This window comes from Sminthopsis crassicaudata, chromosome 2 (genome assembly GCF_048593235.1).
Source record: "Sminthopsis crassicaudata isolate SCR6 chromosome 2, ASM4859323v1, whole genome shotgun sequence".
Classification (NCBI taxonomy): domain Eukaryota; kingdom Metazoa; phylum Chordata; class Mammalia; order Dasyuromorphia; family Dasyuridae; genus Sminthopsis; species Sminthopsis crassicaudata.
In genome coordinates this window covers 84,520,195-84,538,575 of record NC_133618.1, presented here as the reverse complement: position 1 = coordinate 84,538,575, position 18,381 = coordinate 84,520,195, and the positions used below count along the sequence as shown (strand labels likewise).

The following is an 18,381-nucleotide window of genomic DNA, read 5'->3' as shown; positions in this document are numbered from 1 at the left end:
GAGGCTCAAGAAAATCTTCTGGTGCTGGACGCTAGTCTCTTCCTGACTGAAAAGTAATATAAAGAAAGACATTCATTTCCTTACCAGGGGAAATGCAAGGACCAAGCTTTTCTAGGTTCTCCCTTCAGTCTCTCTTCCAGTTTAGAAGAGATTATAGTTGTGGGCTGGGGGCGTGGTAAACATCTGAACTGTGGTTGTCTAATTATCATGATTATAAAATAAAGATGGAGCCTGCAAGATTTAAATACTTTCCCGTCCCACCTGTCTCCTGCCTGGTGAGAAGAGAAACTGGAAAAGAGCTTTTCAATTCTGAGCTGATCTCCTTTTCCCAAGTGATTCACTACCACAAGGTGAGTGAAAAATCCATCCTTCAATAGAATCCCATTTCCATTTTGCTGAATAGCTCCTTTTCTCCTCACCCCCTTATGGAATTTAGGAAATGAATGAAAAGTAGCCACACATTTGCTTCAAGAAGAATTTGATTGGGGACAGTTAGTTTAGCTCATACATACATAACAACCAGATGTTGCACACCAGTGATTACATTCAAATTCTCTTTCAGTCCTCTCTTCTCCATTTGGACCTTTTGCTTCTATTAATATCACTTCCCTCTTTCTCTTGAAATTCCTCCCTACTCACCAGAGAAACTCTAATATTTTGTTTTTCCTCCAACTTCTTTCCTTCATTGGCTCATCTTCCTCCTCCCACCTCGACCTTCTACCTGCTAGATGTGAACATTTTCCAAAGTTATACAATCTTTGACCTTCTTCTTTCTATACTCTCTCCAGTGGTGAGCTCACTTTTATTTTTTAAGGAGATCTGTGATTTCATTGGTGGAGGGGACTACTGTTGGGGAAACTCCCTCTACAATGGTGACCAAACAATTGCTTTGCAATTTCTAGTCTTTCAGAGTTCCCTGGAGGCTTGACAGATTAAATGATTAACTTGGCTCTCATAACCAAAATATGTAAGAAACAGGACTTTGCTGCCAGCTCTACATACAGACTATCATGCTGCCTTTTAATCTCAGCCATTTTCATTTGCCTTTCTTCTATGAGGTGACTCCCTAATATAGTTTTAGCATTGTCCTATTTTTTTTCTTTTTCTCCTTCCTTCTTTTTTCTTTTTCTTCTTTTTTCTTTCTTTTCTTCCTTTCCTTCTTTCTCCCTTCCTGTCTTCCATCCTTCAGTCCCTCCCTTTTTTCTTTCTTCCTTTATTCCTTCCTTTCTCAATATCCCCCTTTCTAACCCAGGCTGAAAATGCATTAGCTATTCATGGGCATGATTTCCCTGCTAATCAATACTGAAAGTTTTGGTCTTGCAATTCTCATCAGTCTGGTTCACCCCTCCTTAGGCAGTCTGGTGGTTCCTGGATCTCACCAGATGGATGATAGACTCAGAACAAACATCCAGTTGGCTCTGTTTTATTCTACTGCCACTTGGAACTCCTGAGCTAAAGTAACTTACCAGCCTCAGTTTTCTCCCAATAGCAGGAACCAAACCTAACCAGTCCTGACTTCTTTTTTAAGTTCCGGTCCCACAGCTCCGCAAGCCTGTTCGATATTTTTCCACCAGATGGAGCCATTTCCACCAGATGATGATTTGATGGGGAATCTCCGAATGAATTGCATCTTTTCCCTCCGTCCTCCAAATTCCTACTTCTGATTGCTCTATTTCTATCTTCACTTTTCCAATCTCATAGGTCTAAAACTTTAGCATCATCTCCATTCCACAGAAGCACAAGGGAATCCATATTTTCAAAGTTTCTACCATTCCACCCTGCCTCTTACCCTCCCTATTTACTCCATGAATGAAGCTTTACAAAGAACACTAGAGCTTTGACTTAGAAAAAAATGATACTCCTTCAAGGCAGGAATGAATGCATTCTTCCAGCAGAAGAGATTAAAAAATAAGGGAAGAAAATGGGGTAATTAAAAGGCTTAGATGGACATGTTATAGGAGAAGGATCCTAAGCATCAGCAAAAATGGAGAGAGCACTGAGCTGGAAATTTTGCCTTTTTCCTTCTTCTTTTTCCTCCTCTTTCCTTTCTTTTAGGAATTTAACAGATAACAAATAAAATATTTCTATATGTATTGTAGAATAGAAAGAAAAAAATCACACTGAAATTCTGAATCTATTATATAGATCTTGCTTTTTAAGTATGTAATAAATTCAAAATGTAATTTTCAATGCTGCCCTGCTTATCTGTGATTCCTTTTGGCTTCCATTCTGTTACAATTTAGGGGTTAAAGGAAAAATCTCCTTCACCTTCCTACCTCCCTTTAATTGAAAAAATATGGTCAAGATTTTAAGAGACACCACGTTTTCCAGAGTTAAAGCCCAACAAGCAAGCTATGTCCTGAGCTCAGCACAACAATCCTTTGCACTCACCCTCTGGATGATCTCAGCCACAGCAAAATCCCCAAATTTTTACTGGTCATGAAGTTTATGAATCAAACTGGGTACACTTTTGCTTTTACCCCTCGTTGTCAGGACTATAACTCACTGCATAGCCATAGGTATAAATTTTGAGATCTCTCCACTTTACTTCAGGACCCCAGCACAGGTCCTTGCTTGCAAGCCATTTCCCTCACTTTGAGATTAAACTTCTGTTTGATTCCTAGCTTTCCTGTGTTTAGTCTATGTTTGGTTTTGGACATCCATAGGTTAGAGGTGATTCCATCCAGTTGGCAGTGTAAAAATCAAATCTTTGGAACAAATATGCTTAGTAAAGCCAAAAAAAATTCCCATATTGACCATGTACAAAAATGTATGTCTTTTCACTCATTGTGCATAAGTTTCCCCAGGTCTCTCTGAAACTGGTTATTTTATTTTATTTTATTTATTATTTTTATGACACAATATTCCATTATATTCTTATGCTTTAATCTTCTCAGCTGTTCCCCAAATGATGGACACCACCTTAGGTTTCCATTTCTTTGCCACTACCAAAAAAAAAAAAAAAAAAAAAAAGCTGCTATAAATATTTTTGTACATATGGGTCCTTTTCCTCTTTCTTTGATCTCCTTGAGGTATACCTAGTAGTATTATCTCTAGGTCAAAGGATATGTACAGTTGTAGTGATTTAAGGGACATAGTTCTAAATTATTTCCTGAAAGTCTTTTCATCTGTCAACCAAGAGTCTGTAGTTTTTTAGTCTCAGCTCTCTCTGCCCCACTAGATTTGAGATCTTGAGGAAGCCAGTTTACCTCATCTGGTCCTCTCTAAAAATGAAGAGCACAAGATTAGATGATCTCTAAAGTTCATTCCAGAACTAATATTCTGGAGTTTTTTTAATTCATGGAACCAGACATAGTGAGTAGGGTTGGATTCCTGGTAATCTCTCAAACTGGAACACTAGCAAAAAAAAGCCATTCTGCTTTCTTGTGCTAAGTGGGCTTTGGGGAGTGCAAAGGTTCCTAATCTTTTTAAAGAGTTAGAGAGTTTGACCTTAAGCTTTTAAATAAGTAAATAAACTTGACCCCAGCCTTAATTAGCTTCTCTAGTCAACCTACAATGTACTTTCTATGTGGATTTCCGAGTGAAGAGGGGCAGAAAAGAGATATATGGCAATTAGGCCTTGAACCCTAATGGACCTTCAACCCTAGACAATCTCAGATGTTTACACAGACAGCAGAAAACATACTTAGAACCAAGTGAAAATGAAGCTAAAGCTAACCAGTAAAACAGAATGAAGACTATTGTCTTTTTTAATTATTAAAATTTTTTATTTTCAAAATATATATACAGATAATTTTTCAACATTGATCTTTGCATAGCCTTGTGTTCCAAATTTTCCCCTTTTCCCCCACTCCCTCTCCTAAATGGCAAGCAATTCAATATATGTAATATATGTTAAATCCAATATATGTAAACATATTTATACAATTATTTTGCTACACAAGAAAAAACAGATCAAAAAAGAAAGAAAATGATGAAGAAAACAAAATGCAAATGCACCACAACAAAAAAGAGTGAGAATGTTATGTTGTGATCCACACTCAGTTCCCACAGTCATCTCTCTGGGTGTGGATAGCTCTCTTCATCACAAGACCATTGGAACTAACCTGAATCATCTCATTGTTGGAAAGAGTCATGTCCATCAGAATTGATCATCCTATAATATTGTTGTTGCCATGTACAATGATCTGGTTCTGTTCATTTCACTTAGCATCAGTTCATGTAAAAGACTATTGTCTTAAGAGGGATGTGATAAAGAAATTCCACTAGATTCTATTTTCTTATTCTTTTCTTTGTATTTTTTGTTGAGGCAATTGGGGTTGTGTCACAGCTAGAAGTGTTAAGTGTCTAAGACTATATTTGAACTCAGATCCTCCTGGTCAGGGTCAGCACTCTATCCACTGCACCATGTAGCTGCCTCAGATTTTCTGTTTTCAAGGTTTTTGTTTTGCATTGTTTAAAATAAAGCCAGTTGTAATTATTCTTTTCTGAAGATTACAGACATTGTTCTTCCCAGTTCTATTTTGGAGCTGATCTTCTAACCCCATTCTCAAATGACCAACTCCCATTTTCTTAGACTCTGTCTTCATTACCTCTACATGTTGTTTGCAGGCATCAGAACCAACTTAAAGTCATGTTCGTTGGAGGCCCAAACCAAAGAAAGGATTACCACATTGAGGAAGGAGAAGAGGTAGGAGTTCTGGTGGGAGGGAGAGGGATGTCCCCTATATCTTGAGCTTGTATTCATCCACCTAGCTGTTTCCATACTGGCCAAGTGTGCAATTTGCTGAAATGTGGGACTGGTAAGAGAAGTGGATAAAAAAAAAAAAAAAAAAAAAAAAAAGAGGATAATGGGGGTGAATGAGCCAGAAGGATTTTTACTTAATATTCTGAGAAAATTCTGCTCTTCCCCATCATCTTCATCATTCTCATCATCACCATGATCACCCCACATACCTTCATGTGTAGACATAATCACTGAAGGCACACACACACACACACACACACACACACACACACACACACACACACACACATACTAGCTTCTAGATATTATTATTAGGTTACTTCCTCCAATTACCATGTCTTACATCATATCCCCTACCCAAAGTCTTAGGTAGCTCTAGGGTGATGGAAGAGAAAGGTACCATCTGTGCCTTCAAGTGGCTCAAGTTCTGAAGGTGGGTGGAAATCCTCAATTTAAATTTAATATGACACCATCAATAATTATACAGAACAGATTAAGATTCTCGAGATCTGCTCAGAGTCAGAGGAGACATTCATTCATGTTCTGCTGTTTGTCTCCATGTGGAAGTCCCTTCCTCAACCCGCTCCTCCCTCCAAACCCCATTCACCGGGATAATACTGTACAGAAGCTATGTTGGAGGTGTGACTGGAAAGGAGAAACCCAGACTTAACATGGTAGAACAGTCAGGGAAAGGAGATGCATGTGTTTAGAACCTTATTCTGAGCCCAAACTAGGCAATTTCTTGGAAATTATATCATAATATCCTCACCTGTCAAAGATCCAACTTGTGAATAAGAAGCTATTGAGTGTGTATGTTGGGCTGTCATCCTGGGAGCTGAGTCAAGACAAGTCAGAAAACTACCCAGGTTACTTATACCTTTGGAATCTAATACTTAATGTGCAACAAGAAAATGGGATTTACACACATATATTGTATCTAGGTTATATTGTAACACATGTAAAATGTATGGGATTGCCTGTCATCGGGGGGAGGGAGTGGAGGGAGGGAGGGATAATATGGAAAAATGAATACAAGGGATAATATTATTTTAAAAAATTACTCATGCATATATACTGTGGAAAAAAAATTCTAAATAAAAAAAGAATAAATAATAACAATAAATAACTAAATGATAATAAAAAAAAAGACAAGTCAGAGAAGTGAAGGGGATAAGAGTTGAAAGGAGGGATTGAAGGATGAAAGGAAGGGATGGGAATTGAAATAAAACACTGAGAGCTGATTAAACTGAACTAATTCCTTACTAAGGCAATGTCATGGAAATTTTCAACCTTTTTGTTTTGAGACTAACAGAAACAAAGAAGTGGAAAGTATTTAAAAAAAAAAAAAAAAACCAGCAACAACCCTTTGTAATAGAGAAAGTGTCAGATTTGGAATCAGGGGTTTAATTCTAGGCTCTATTATTTATAACAAAAAACTAAAACTAAAATTCCATAGCCTTCATGAATTTTAATAATAAATATTTATATAAAAATGAATATATATATTAAATATTATTTAATATAGTGATGCATTGGATATAATATAAAAATAATATAAATAATTTTTTTTTTAAGATTTGCAAAGTATTTTTTACATATTATCTCTTGACCCTCACAACATCCCTGGGAAGCATTATCATTATCCTCATTACAGATGAGGAAACAGGTTAAGGGACCTGCTCAGAATCATATAGCTAGTGAGTAACTCCAGACCCAGTTCACTGGCTAAATAGTTCAGCTTCTCACCTAAATTAAGATCACTGGCCCTTTTCTCTCTCCCAACTCCAGCCAAATCTCTTAATACCCTTGAGCTTCATTCATGGAAATCTCAGATTCAGCGTCAGAAGGAACTTTAAGATCAAGTTCCTCTTTTTTATTTTCCAGATGAAGAAACTGAAATTTAGAGAGTTAACTTAGAGAGGCACCTAGATGATACAATGGATAGAGCTTCTGGAGTCAAGAAGACCTGAGTTCAAATCTAGCCTCAGATATTTACTAGCTGCGTGATTCTGTGCATGTCACTTAACTGCTGTCTGCCTCGGTTTCCTCATCTGTAAAATGAGGATAATAATAGCACTTCTCAAAGTTTTGGAGGCAATGATATAATATGTGAAAAATACTTTGCAAATCTTAAAGTGTTATATAAACATTAGCTATTAATAAGAATACTTATATTTATTACTTACTAATGTCTGGCATTATGTTCCATACCCCTTCCTCTCCACTTTTCAAAAAAAAAAAAAAAAAGGAGGGAAGTCCATGTTTTCATCTGGCTTTGTCAACATAATTATCATCAGTTTTATTTTATCATACTTTTTATCCTTAGAGTTATGGTACCATATATATTGCTCTCCCAAGTATATTTGTGTTTTTCCTTTCACATCTTTATATAATAAAAGAGAAGGGAAGTTCACATCTTTCCTCTTTTCTCTGAATTGCCCACAGTTCTTTCTTACAGCAATTAATATTCCATTACGTTCATGTATCAGAATTTGTTTTGCGGTTCCCCCAAAGATATGCATCCTAGTGTGTTTTCAGTTTTTTGCTATCACAAAAAAATGTTCATGCTGTAGTGAAGTTGGATGGGTTAAGAAATGGTTGCCATTGACCTTAGATTTCTTCAGTCTCTTTCTGTCTTTGTGGATGAATCTTTCTCAATATCTAGCTGTCTGTGTCTCAGCCAGCCTTTCATTTTTTCCTCCCTTTCTTGTCTCTGTATGTGTGAACATGGCACTCTTTTTGTTGATATCTGTCTTTGTTATCTCTGTCTCTCTAACAAATAGAATCCTACCTGTCTCTCCTCAGTCCCCTTTCCTTCTCAGTACACCCTCATCTCTAGTATTCAATCCAAAGCTCCTATACTTGTCTACTTCCCATCCTTCTCTACCTCACCCTGACAAACCCTACCCCTCTCCAATTCCATTGTGAAACAGAAACTGCCTAGAACCTTGGGCTATCTCCCTGGATTGATCTGAAAAAAAGCAATAAATGATCGAAGGGCATTTGGAAGGAATCTATAATTAACACTATAATACCAGAGGAAATTAGAATAATTGCTGTCAATGTTAGTCACAAAATAACTGCCAATGTTGGCTCTAAGATGTAAGTACTCACAGTCCAGGTACACCCCCTGAGGGTAGAAATGCTGCCTTTTTTTGAGTCAGAGAAAGGTTGTTGGTTCTAGAGAGGCCTGGGGGATACCTGTTCCCTGAAGCAAGGGGTCCTGGGGAACTGCTCTCAGAGAAAAGGGATGAGATACAATGCATTCCTTCCCTCTCTCATAGTCCTAGGGGCTGGGAAGCTGACATTTGAAACTTATGAATTCTTCTGTGATGGATAAGAACACTAATCCATGGAGAGACTCTGAGAGCCTCAGGTAGCACACAGCTAGTTCTGGAACCTCTCTCAGCCTCAGTTCTTATCTATAAAATGGGGGTAATTATAGCAGTTACTTATAGCAGGTTATTGTGAGGATCAAGCCAGATAGCTGATGTAAGGTGTTTTTCAAGCTTTAACAATGCTCTTGTGAATGTTATTAATATTGATAATATTAATATTATTCCCCTATCCTTTGGGGAAATGACCTGAGGAGTATAGTACCAATGAGTCCCTCATAGCCACCCAAGGACCAAGACACCATCCTGCAGCTCTCCAGACATGGTCCCCAAAGAACAAGGAGATGTGCTTGAAAGAGCCTGATGATTGCTGATCTGTGGATTGCTTCAATACTTCAAAGAATTAACTACATAAATATTTAGACCCAAGGTCAGACAAGCAGAAGCTCCTGTGAGATCCAGCATAGCCTCTTCTCCCTTTCTCTACTTGCTGCCTCATTCACCTGGTGTGAATTGAAAAAAGGAAGACCCAGTTCAGTGTTGTTTTGAGACAGATGAAATAATAATAATAATAATAAAAGCTAATATTCATAGAATGCTTCTGTGTGTCAGGCATTGTGCTAAGCATTTTACAACCAGTATCTCATTTGAACCTCTCAACAACTTTGGGAGGTAGATGTTATTATCCGCCTTGTACAGATGAAGAAACTGAGACAGAAGTAAAATTGTGTGCCTTTGTCACACAGCTTTGTCTGAGGCTGGATTTAAACTCAGATTTTCCTGACTCTAGAAGCTCTATCTATATCTGGAAAGATAAATATGGAGACATACAGATAGGCAGAGTTAGTGGAACCCATGAGTATAGTATACTAAAAATCCTGGGAGTGAAAGCTGAAACAGCTAAGTGTTACAGTGGTTAGAATTTGGGACTTAAGAGTTGAGAAGACTTGATTCCAAATACTACATTGGACATTTGTGAGATATATGATCTTCAGTAAATCACATAGCCTCTCTGTGCCTCAGTTTCCCCAGCTGTAATCTATAATGCTATATAAATGCTAAATATTCTTGTCCATGGTATCCTTTGAGTATTTTATTTTATATTTCTTTCTGAAACCAAAAAACTTTTTTTTTTTTTTTTTTTTTTTTGGTGAAGGGGGTAGTATAGTTAACTGTTATTTTAGATTGTTTACTGTTTGGGGTTATTCTATATTTAGGTGTAGGAATGACCTTCAAAACCATGGAGATCAACACTCTCCTTTTATAGATGAGAAAACTGAGAGGAAACATTATGGTAAAGTGTTTTGCCCAAGATCCCTCAGCTTATACTATGTGGTAAAGCTGGTATTGGAACACTCAAAGACATTAATCCAGGCTATTCACTAGAAGATCAAATACTGAAGCTGAAGCTTAAATACTTTGGCTACCTAACAAGAAAATGGCACTCACTGGAAAAGACCCTAATGTTGGAAAAGATTGAAGGCAAAAGAAAAAGGGGATGGCAGAGAATGAGATGGATAGACAGTGTCATGGAAGAAATGAACATGAGCTTGGACAGACTTCAGGAGGGAGTGGAGGATACAAAGGCCTTGCATATTCTGGTCCAGGAGGTCACAAAATGTTGAATGTGGCTGAATGTCTGACCATCACAGCAGTCTCTGACTTCAGGCTTTTTCTAAGACACCATGCCTTTTCTTCCTTCTGCTAGAGGTGAATTAGGTCTGCCCCTTCTTTCTTGGGACTTTTTCTTTACAGATCATTAAGAAAATTCAGGTTTTAAGTCTTCATGGGGTTGCAAGCCCCAAGAGAGTGTTCCTTCCTATGACGCCAACTTTCACCTCATATATCTAGAAAGTGGGATAGCTCCCCACAATGATCCAAAAACTCAACATGTTGTGTCTCAGGCTCTAGTTCTTCCTCTCCTGTTGTGTTCACCCACAGGTCAATGTCATTCCACTGGGCTCTTCCGAAGCATTTTCATCCCATTATTGAGAAATCTGCTTGGGTTTTTTTTACATTAAATTTCTTGTGCCAGAGGCTTTTTATCTTTCAAACTCTAGCTGATTTCTCTCAGTTGGTCTTGCAGCAAGAATTCATAGACTCCTGCTGTCAGTCTGTCTATCAAGTATTCCTAGAACCTGTGGGTTATGGGACAAGCAGAAGGAGAAAATAATTTCCTCTTTCCTCTTCCTCCTCCTTTTGCTATCCTCAGGGCTGATTTCAGTAAACACTATTAATTAGCTATTTAAGAAAACCATGACTGGAATAAAATGCTTGGAGAACAGCTGCTCTCCCCTCCCCATGGAGATAGAAGAAGACTCATACCTCACTGCTCCCAGAAGTCAGTCTCACTGCCCTCCAGCCTTCTGCCTACTATCATCTTTTTCTGGTACTTTTTCCATCCAGTCACTAAATCCTCAAGAAAGTTTCTTATGTGGTCTCTCTCCTATGAGCAAGAGATTCCTCAAAGGTATTCCTCAAAGTTCACCAGAGACCATACATTACATTCCTATAGTGCTTTCCTCACACTCCCTATGCAGTGAAAATAGGATTACGCCCATTTTATAGATGAGAGAACGGAGACTTGGAGCTCAAGTCACAGAGACCAAGCTCACAGTGGTAGACTTGGTGCTCAAACATAGTTCTTTCTGACTGCTAGTCCATAGTTACACTCCACCGCCTCCTTCTTGGACAACATGTCTGTAGACTCTGCTTGACGTGTTCATTATGGGTCTGGTTTATCCATAGGATATCTGTTTCATGCTTACAGTGGTCTGTGGTGCATCCATTGTGTGTCTGAGTGTGTGTTTGAGGCTGGGACAGCTCCTAAGCCATTATAAATCTCACCAGAACCTTAGGGCAATTTTAAATTATTCTCGGTAACCTCCATCAGAGGTTCTGGCATATCAGGATTTCCTAAACACTCAAGGCATTCTCCATGTTGCTTTCCTGCCTTAGATCTTTTACCAGGTTGAAGGGGACATGGTTCTTAAGATCTTGGAGCAAGGCAAACACCGAGACGTGCTCATCCGCCAGGGGGAGGTGAGTGGAAGATGGGATTGGGGGCTGGGTCGCTCTGTGCTTTGAGCACCCTGAGATGACTAGCTAGGGAAGGCTCTGGTGAAGACCCTTGGCAGAAGGTATTTCAAGTACACCTCTATAAGGAGGGGCATGGCTAGGGAAGGCTAGAAGGTCTCAGCAAGAGGAAAGGGCCAGCTCTGGAAGTCTCAGGGAGGCTGACACACTTCTCAGATGTGTAGTGGTAGGCTTCCCTTGGAGTATGGGTTGGGTGAGATGGTCACTGAGGAACCTTCCAGCTCTCAGATTCTGTGATTCAGTGATTGGGGTACCCTTACAGGGCTGATCACCACCTTGTGATCCACTAGAGGGCCCCATATGTCCATACCACATATATAATCCTTACATTCTCTGCTGTCAGTGATGGTTACTGGTTCCCCTTTAGCTCATGCACATGAATCACTTTGTTCATGGTCTTAGTTCTTTTCTTATTCCCCAAGATGAAATGTGACTAGCCATGAGTAGTTGCTCTCCTGCCTCCATCCTCAACTGGGTAGGTATGGTAGCCAAAACCCTGACTGATGTCACTTTTCCTATTAACTTTCAAAAACCATTTCCTGTCTTATCTCCAGATATTCCTCCTGCCAGCTGGCATCCCCCATTCCCCACAGAGGTTTGCCAACACTGTGGGGCTGGTGATAGAGCGAGAAAGACTGAAGACAGAGACAGATGGGCTCAGGTAACTAACTTCCATCCCTTTGGGGTTTTGGGGTCAGGCCTCCACCCCAGGGAAAACATGGGGACACTTGTATCCAAGAGTCTGAATAATCACAGCATTGTTTAGGTATTGGGTGAGAAGGGGCCACCTATAGTGACAAAATGGCTCAAATGTGACTCAGTGAAAAAATTTCTGGATGATAGACGTATTGGTGAGTCAGGGGAGGCTATGAAACTGAAAGCCTATATTTAATAACAGGATAGGCTCAGTGCTAGGTTAAGAAATGTGTACCACTGGACTGAATATAATAATAATAACAATAATAGAATAATAAGAAATAGTATTTATGTAGCCCTTTATGCTTTGCAAAGCACTTTACAAATATTATCTCATTTGTATGATCTATGGGTAGGAAGGGCGAGAGTGAGCTCAGTGACCTTCCTAACCACTGACAGTTTGATAATGCTCTGCCCTGTACAGTAACAGTGGTGACTCCCACAGTGGTCACCTGCAATCCAAATATGGTGTCTTGGTGCTCTGAACAAGAGAGCCAAAAAGAATGTCAGAATGATGATCTTAGAGACCTTCTCACGCAGAATCTTCTTTTTATAAATATGTCTTTGTAGCCATGATGGACTTGGGGCCACAGGACAGAGCTCAGAGTTGTCCTAAACATCTTTCTAAACCAGAGGCTCTTCACCTTTTCTGGGAAATGAATTTTTTAGCAACAGGTTGATAAAGTTTGTGGATTTCTTCTCAGAATTTCACTTTAAAGTGCAGGAAACAGAATGAATAAGATCACAAAGAAAAATGAAGATTAATGATAATAAGAATACATTTTCCCCATCCATATTCATACATATGCATCCAAGGACCTCTTAATAGGTCTGGTGACCAAAGGGAGAGAAGGTGGAGAGACAAGACTGGGACTGCCTTGTTCCCTACTCCCTTTCTCTCCTTTGGGCCTCAAACAGTTGTCCCACTTCGCCCTGGGGACTCTGCTTAGAGAACTTTAGCCCTGGAGGAATCTTTCTAAAAGATCTGTACCAAGTCTGGGCCCTGACCCTCCTCTCAAGGAGTAAAGGGAGGGAGGGGAGAATGGACTTACCTTCAGGGAGCAAAATGGCATCAACTCCTCCTTTGTATCCCAATTCCCACCTTTAAGATGATCTCTTGCAGGAGATTAGGAGGTAAAGGGAAGGAGAGTTAGAAGTAGAAGGGGCAGAGTGAATAGTAGCTTACCTATCATTACTATACCTCCAGCTTAGGGCCAATGGGACATAGTAAAGAGGCATGTCCTTAGTTAGGACCTTAGAGAAAACCCATGTTCAATCAGTGACCAGTAGAAAGTACAGGATACCTTTCCCTTCCCTCCCACACATATAGCTGTACTCATTGATGTAATGTTCTTGTTAGTTTTCTGGAGGTCTTGGAGCAGCCTTCCTTTCAGCAGATTAATCACCACAAGAATAGCCCGGTGTTAAAGTCCAAATCCTTTATTATCTCCTTCACAATCTACTTTCCTTGCCTGGGGCCCGGGCTAGCTTTCTGGAGAGCCTTGGAGGCCAGCCACCACAGCAATGAAGTAAATGAATCTGGCTCTGAGTCCAAGGGCTTATGCTTCAGCCTCCAGCCACCCCAAAGGAGGACGATGGAATGAATCTGTCTCTCCTTGACTCCCAGAGCTTGAGCTCCCGTCTCCCGTCCGCTTGTCTTCTCTGACTCTGGCTGAGTTTGTCTGAGCTTATATGCTCTCTTATAATTACATTATCACAGGTGTGAATCTTGTGGAACTATATTAAGTACTAAGTACATGTACTGAACTAGAGAACTATTAAGCACCAGGCTAAACTAGATAGCCATTGTCTCATCAATTCCACTGAGTTAGCATCTTGTAAGAATCCTTGTTTCAAGTTCAGAGTTCTGGCCCATAACACATTGACACCTACCATCCCTCTCTGCAGATATTATGTTGGAGATACAACAAATGTCCTTTTCGAAAAGTGGTTCTACTGTGAAGATCTTGGCACACAACTAGCACCAATCATCCAGGAGTAAGTGAGGGTCAGATAAGGGTGGAGGAGAGAGGATTTCGGCCCCTGTCTCCCTAATGGTCTTGAGGTTCTTCAGGGAGGGCATCATTGTTTAGATCCAGAAGGCCATCTAGTCCTTCTCAGGAGGAGCCAGGGCTATTAAGGAGGATTTGCTTAAGCATTTGCAGGTTTCAAGGGGCAGAGTTGGGATTCAGTCCAGGTCTTCTGATTCCAGCTGCAGTCTTCCACTCACTTTCCAGCTGCTTTTCAATATCATTTGCTCTCCCCTTTCCCCTCCCCACCTCATCCTCAGCACATTATGCTTAGCTCAAGGTTGGTAGTCTCAGTCCCCAGAGCTCTGCCCAGAATTTCAGAAGAAGTCTTGCTGCCAAGAAGGACTGGGTTTTAGTAGTTAAAAAGAAAAACCAATTCCTTCTCCAAGATTGTCTTTCATGATTCCCCATAATTCTTAAGGGTCAGAACTTCCTCACCAGAAGTACAGCTTACAGGAAGAGAGAATTGGGATCTCAAGGGATGACAATAACAATGAGGGTGGAGAATAAATGTAGGATAACGCTTGGATTCCTGCGTGACATGGGCTAGATACCCACGAGGCTGTGCATATAGCTTAGTTAATACCTCATCTCTGTGCCTTCTCGGCTTTTCACATGTGTGTTATAAAAGAGAACCAAAGAGCACAAGTCACAAGGTATTTTTACCTCCAGGTTTTTCAGCTCTGAGCAGTACAAGACAGGAAAACCCCGCCCAGGTGAGGAAGTTTTGAGTGATCTTTCTGCGTGGGGAGTAGAGGTGGGGATAGTAATCTATGTTTTGGGTACTGGGGCATCATCCCTTTGTCTGAAGCTTCTCATTTTTATCTTCCTCACAAGTCTACCTGAGGTGCTAGGAATCCAGAGAGTTCTCTCCTTCATTCCTCCAAAATACCTGGAATTCCCCCGTTAGAAATTAATTCCTTTGGGCATGGAAAGCTTTTCAGTTTCCATTTGCCTCTGAGAGAAGTCATGCTTTAAGCTATTAACCCTACCTAGCAGGAACTGCTAAATTGGTGAACACAGAACATACAGGAATGGGACCTTCTTTCTACTTTCTCCTCACTGTGCTCTGCTCTTTCTACGTGACATGCTGAGCAGTTACTTAGTCGGGCCATGTAAGGGATCAGAGGGCTCTGAACATGGTGTGGAGGGGACACTGATTCCTTAGTCTGGGCTCTAGACCAGCTGCTCAAAGAGCCACCCTTCCCCCTGAGCACGAGGACTGTCATGGAGCCATTCGTCCTTCAGCAATGGCTGGCTGACCATCGTGGAGAGCTACAGGGAGGGAGCACCCTCAGCCTGTTTGGAGACACTTATGAGTCACAGGTAAAAAAAAGCCTATGCTTTTCTTTGGGGGTAGGCCTGCTAAGAAGAAAGGAGGAATGGTCAAATGGGAGCTAGTGTGAATGGCTCCCGGTGTACCTATGACTTCGGATGCACACAGGAATACACATGTCAGCATCAATGTATGCGTGTGAGCACAGCCCAGTCTCCTTGTGTGGGATTTTTGTTGAGGAGTGTGAAAACGGTTCTCTAAAAGGCACAAGTCTAAAATGTATCACCATAGCACAAAGGGAATGGAGAGGAGTTATTTGGTAGTCAAACTAACTAGCTGGCTTGCTAAAGAGTAAGCAAGACAGCTCCTTACCTGGGTCTGCATCTCTAAGGGATTAGGACTGGGCACTACAGTGATGCAGAAGAGGGACAGCCTTTCTCAGTGAATCAGAGATGAATAAGAGCCCCACAGGGATGTTTGCTTATTCCTCTTCCCTAACAGGTGACAGTCTATGGATCTGGCAGCAGCAAAGGTCCTAAATTGGGTGTGGACACGTGGCTTTGGCAGCTGGTAAGGGTTCTAGGATGAGGCTGATGGGACCATGGCTGAGGAGGAGGATTTGGGCTAATTTCTCAGAGACTCAGGACCCCCTCCAGAAAAAAAAAAAAAAAAAAAAAAAAGGAATGTCCAGAAAAAGAACATCCCTATTTGCTATCTCTAGAAATTAAATCTGAGACAGATATTTGGCCATAGACCTGAGTTATGCTCTTTGGGGCTCCCAGGCAGATCTGGTTCTGGCTTTCAGTGATTATCTTTTTAGAAAAGATACACACAGAATAGCATATAAATGTCCCCAAGACTACCTAGGAAGCACTAACTGCAGCCTAATTCCAATGAGAAGCTCATCAGGTTGCAGGAGGCCACTCCTCTGCAGCTCTTAAGATTCTTCTTGTTTCTTCTGTCTTAGGAAGGGTCCTCAGTGGTGACCATTGGGGGACAGAACCAAAGGCTGGCATCCGAGGACAGCCTCCTTGTGCCCAAAGGGACCATGTGAGTAACCCTTTTGAGGCTGCTTCCAGCCAGAGACATTTCACCTGGGGAAGAACCTATTCTTTGCCTCCCCATTTGTGATCCTTGGTGATCTCTCCCAATTACCCATCCTCCTCTGGGTCCTTCCTTGAGGAATCCATTATCTGCACGTGACTATCTATTCATTTGTATCTCTGAAGGTACCACTGGGAGCGAGCTCAGGATTGTGTAGCTTTGGCTGTGACCCAGAATCCGGATAACAAGAAGCCAATGAAGTAAACCTCTATACTAGTGGATGACCTAGGTGCCATCTTTAATGAATAAAACATGTCCGTTATTTGGACCAAATTTACCTTGTGATTCTTTTCCTCTGTACCGACTCCTGTCTGGATCCCTGTATATCTTTTGCCTTCTATTTGTATATATCTTATCTCCTCAATCTGATAGTGAGTAAACAACTTGGAGAGTGCTAAACACAAGTCAAATCCTGCCTCCGACAATCATCAGCTGTGTGACCCTGTACAAATGACTTAACTTGTCAGGGCCTTAGTTTTCTAATCTTCAAAACAGAAGGGAGACTCCACTTCTAAAGACCTATCCGCCCTTAAATCTCTGATCCTATAATTCCTCTCATCCCTAATATATAGTACAAAATCCTAGGATCCCAGAGTTGACCTTTTCAAAGCCGTTTAATCTGAAGCATTGAGCTTAATGTGGTTTGTGGATTGCAAAAATGTTGAGGTTATAAAAGCCGTTGCCTCTGAAAGTAGGGTTTATGAAATGCCCAAGATGAGCCTCACCCAGTTCCTGTCCACTAGAAGCCTGCCCCAACTTAGGATGTAGTTCTAGTACAGTTCTTAGAAGTGGGCCCAAGGCTTCAGTGATTCAGAGGAAATAAAGAAGTAACTGACATTTTCAGTTCATCAGCTGTGGCCTACAGTTGTGAGTCACAGAAGCTTCCAATCTCCCAAAAAGAACAATCACCCAGAGGCTCATGGTGAATATGGGCAGCCCACATTACACAAGTTGCTGCAAAGGGGAAATGGCGTTGAAGACATAGTCAACGAAGGTTGTCTGGCTCCATGGCTGGCGGTGGATAACCAAACAATGGCTTGCCCCTTGACTATTTTCTTGCACATAAGAAAACTTAAGGAAGGTCCCCAGTATTTCAGATGGGACCCCTTGTGGGAGACAACTTGGTGATGCAATGGATCATGTTGGCTCTGGAGGCAGGAAGAACTGACTTCAAATCTTTTCTCAATCATAGATTGGGCAATCTTACAAAGTTCTAGTTTCCTCATCTGTAAAATGGGAGTGATGACAGCATCTTTTTCATACAATTGTTGTGAGGATCACATGAGAAATAAAGTGTAAAGAACTTTGTAAATGCCAAAGCTCTCTATAAATGCTAGCTTTTATTAATTAGACTAATGCAAAGATGTGAAGAAAAAGTCAAGGAAGAGAAGGAATGGATGGTTTATGGTCTTTGGAAGAAATATCTATCAGATAATAAATCCTTTTGAGGACTGGAGCAGTAATATAGTAGCTTTTTCACATCACACTTTAGTTTACAACATCATCTTATGTGATCCTTGCAAAAGTCCTATCTACCTCTGAGATAACTTTTAAATGCCTCGGTCTGTTTGTATTATCGTGTCTATCCACGTATGTCACCGTGAGATGATGTGGACACACAGTATTTATTTCCAATGCCCCTGCTCAGCTCTCCCAACCCTCCTGCCAGGGGGCCAAGGGAAAGCTGGGGCACAAGCTCTCAGCCCTGGCTCTTGTCCTGATTCCAGGTAAGTGGGATTCAGGTCACTGAGAGGGAGTCCCCAGGCCAAGGTCCCCTGGGTGAGGGGGTCACAAGTTAATCCCCCTGCACAAAGTAAGGAAGGGTGCAAGAGGGAAGGGAGTCTAGACTCCCTTTCTTCCCTGCAACAATCATCTTCTATTGCTCAGAGGGGTGATGATAGAGGCACATTTTGTGATTTAAATTCAGAAGGAACACATATATCAGTATTCTGGTGTCTGTGAGACACAGAGGAGGGGATGGTTTGATTATCAATTAAATATCACAGAAAAAACCTCATTTAGGGTCAGTCAATATACCACTTGCAGCATCCCCTAAGCTTCCGGATCCAGCCTGTGGGGTGGCCTCTTGCTGACCCAAAGGCTTTGGGAAGGAGAGGCTTACTGACCCCAGGATGC

At 40.9% G+C, this 18,381-nt stretch overlaps 1 protein-coding gene across 2 annotated transcripts in view; it reads left to right on the top strand.

Moving 5' to 3' along the window:
- Nucleotides 1-16,518, top strand: part of HAAO (3-hydroxyanthranilate 3,4-dioxygenase) — an 18,495-nt gene extending 1,977 nt beyond the window's left edge. For both annotated transcript variants that reach the window (XM_074285022.1, XM_074285021.1), the window contains exons 2-10: nucleotides 4,573-4,651; nucleotides 11,002-11,085; nucleotides 11,694-11,800; nucleotides 13,744-13,833; nucleotides 14,538-14,581; nucleotides 15,046-15,191; nucleotides 15,643-15,711; nucleotides 16,109-16,191; nucleotides 16,371-16,518. In XM_074285022.1, the coding sequence (XP_074141123.1) occupies nucleotides 4,595-4,651; nucleotides 11,002-11,085; nucleotides 11,694-11,800; nucleotides 13,744-13,833; nucleotides 14,538-14,581; nucleotides 15,046-15,191; nucleotides 15,643-15,711; nucleotides 16,109-16,191; nucleotides 16,371-16,449 (759 nt within the window). In that variant the 5' untranslated portion in view covers nucleotides 4,573-4,594 and the 3' untranslated portion in view covers nucleotides 16,450-16,518. The remainder of the gene's footprint in view (nucleotides 1-4,572; nucleotides 4,652-11,001; nucleotides 11,086-11,693; nucleotides 11,801-13,743; nucleotides 13,834-14,537; nucleotides 14,582-15,045; nucleotides 15,192-15,642; nucleotides 15,712-16,108; nucleotides 16,192-16,370) is intronic.
- The last annotated feature ends 1,863 nt before the right edge of the window (nucleotides 16,519-18,381 follow it).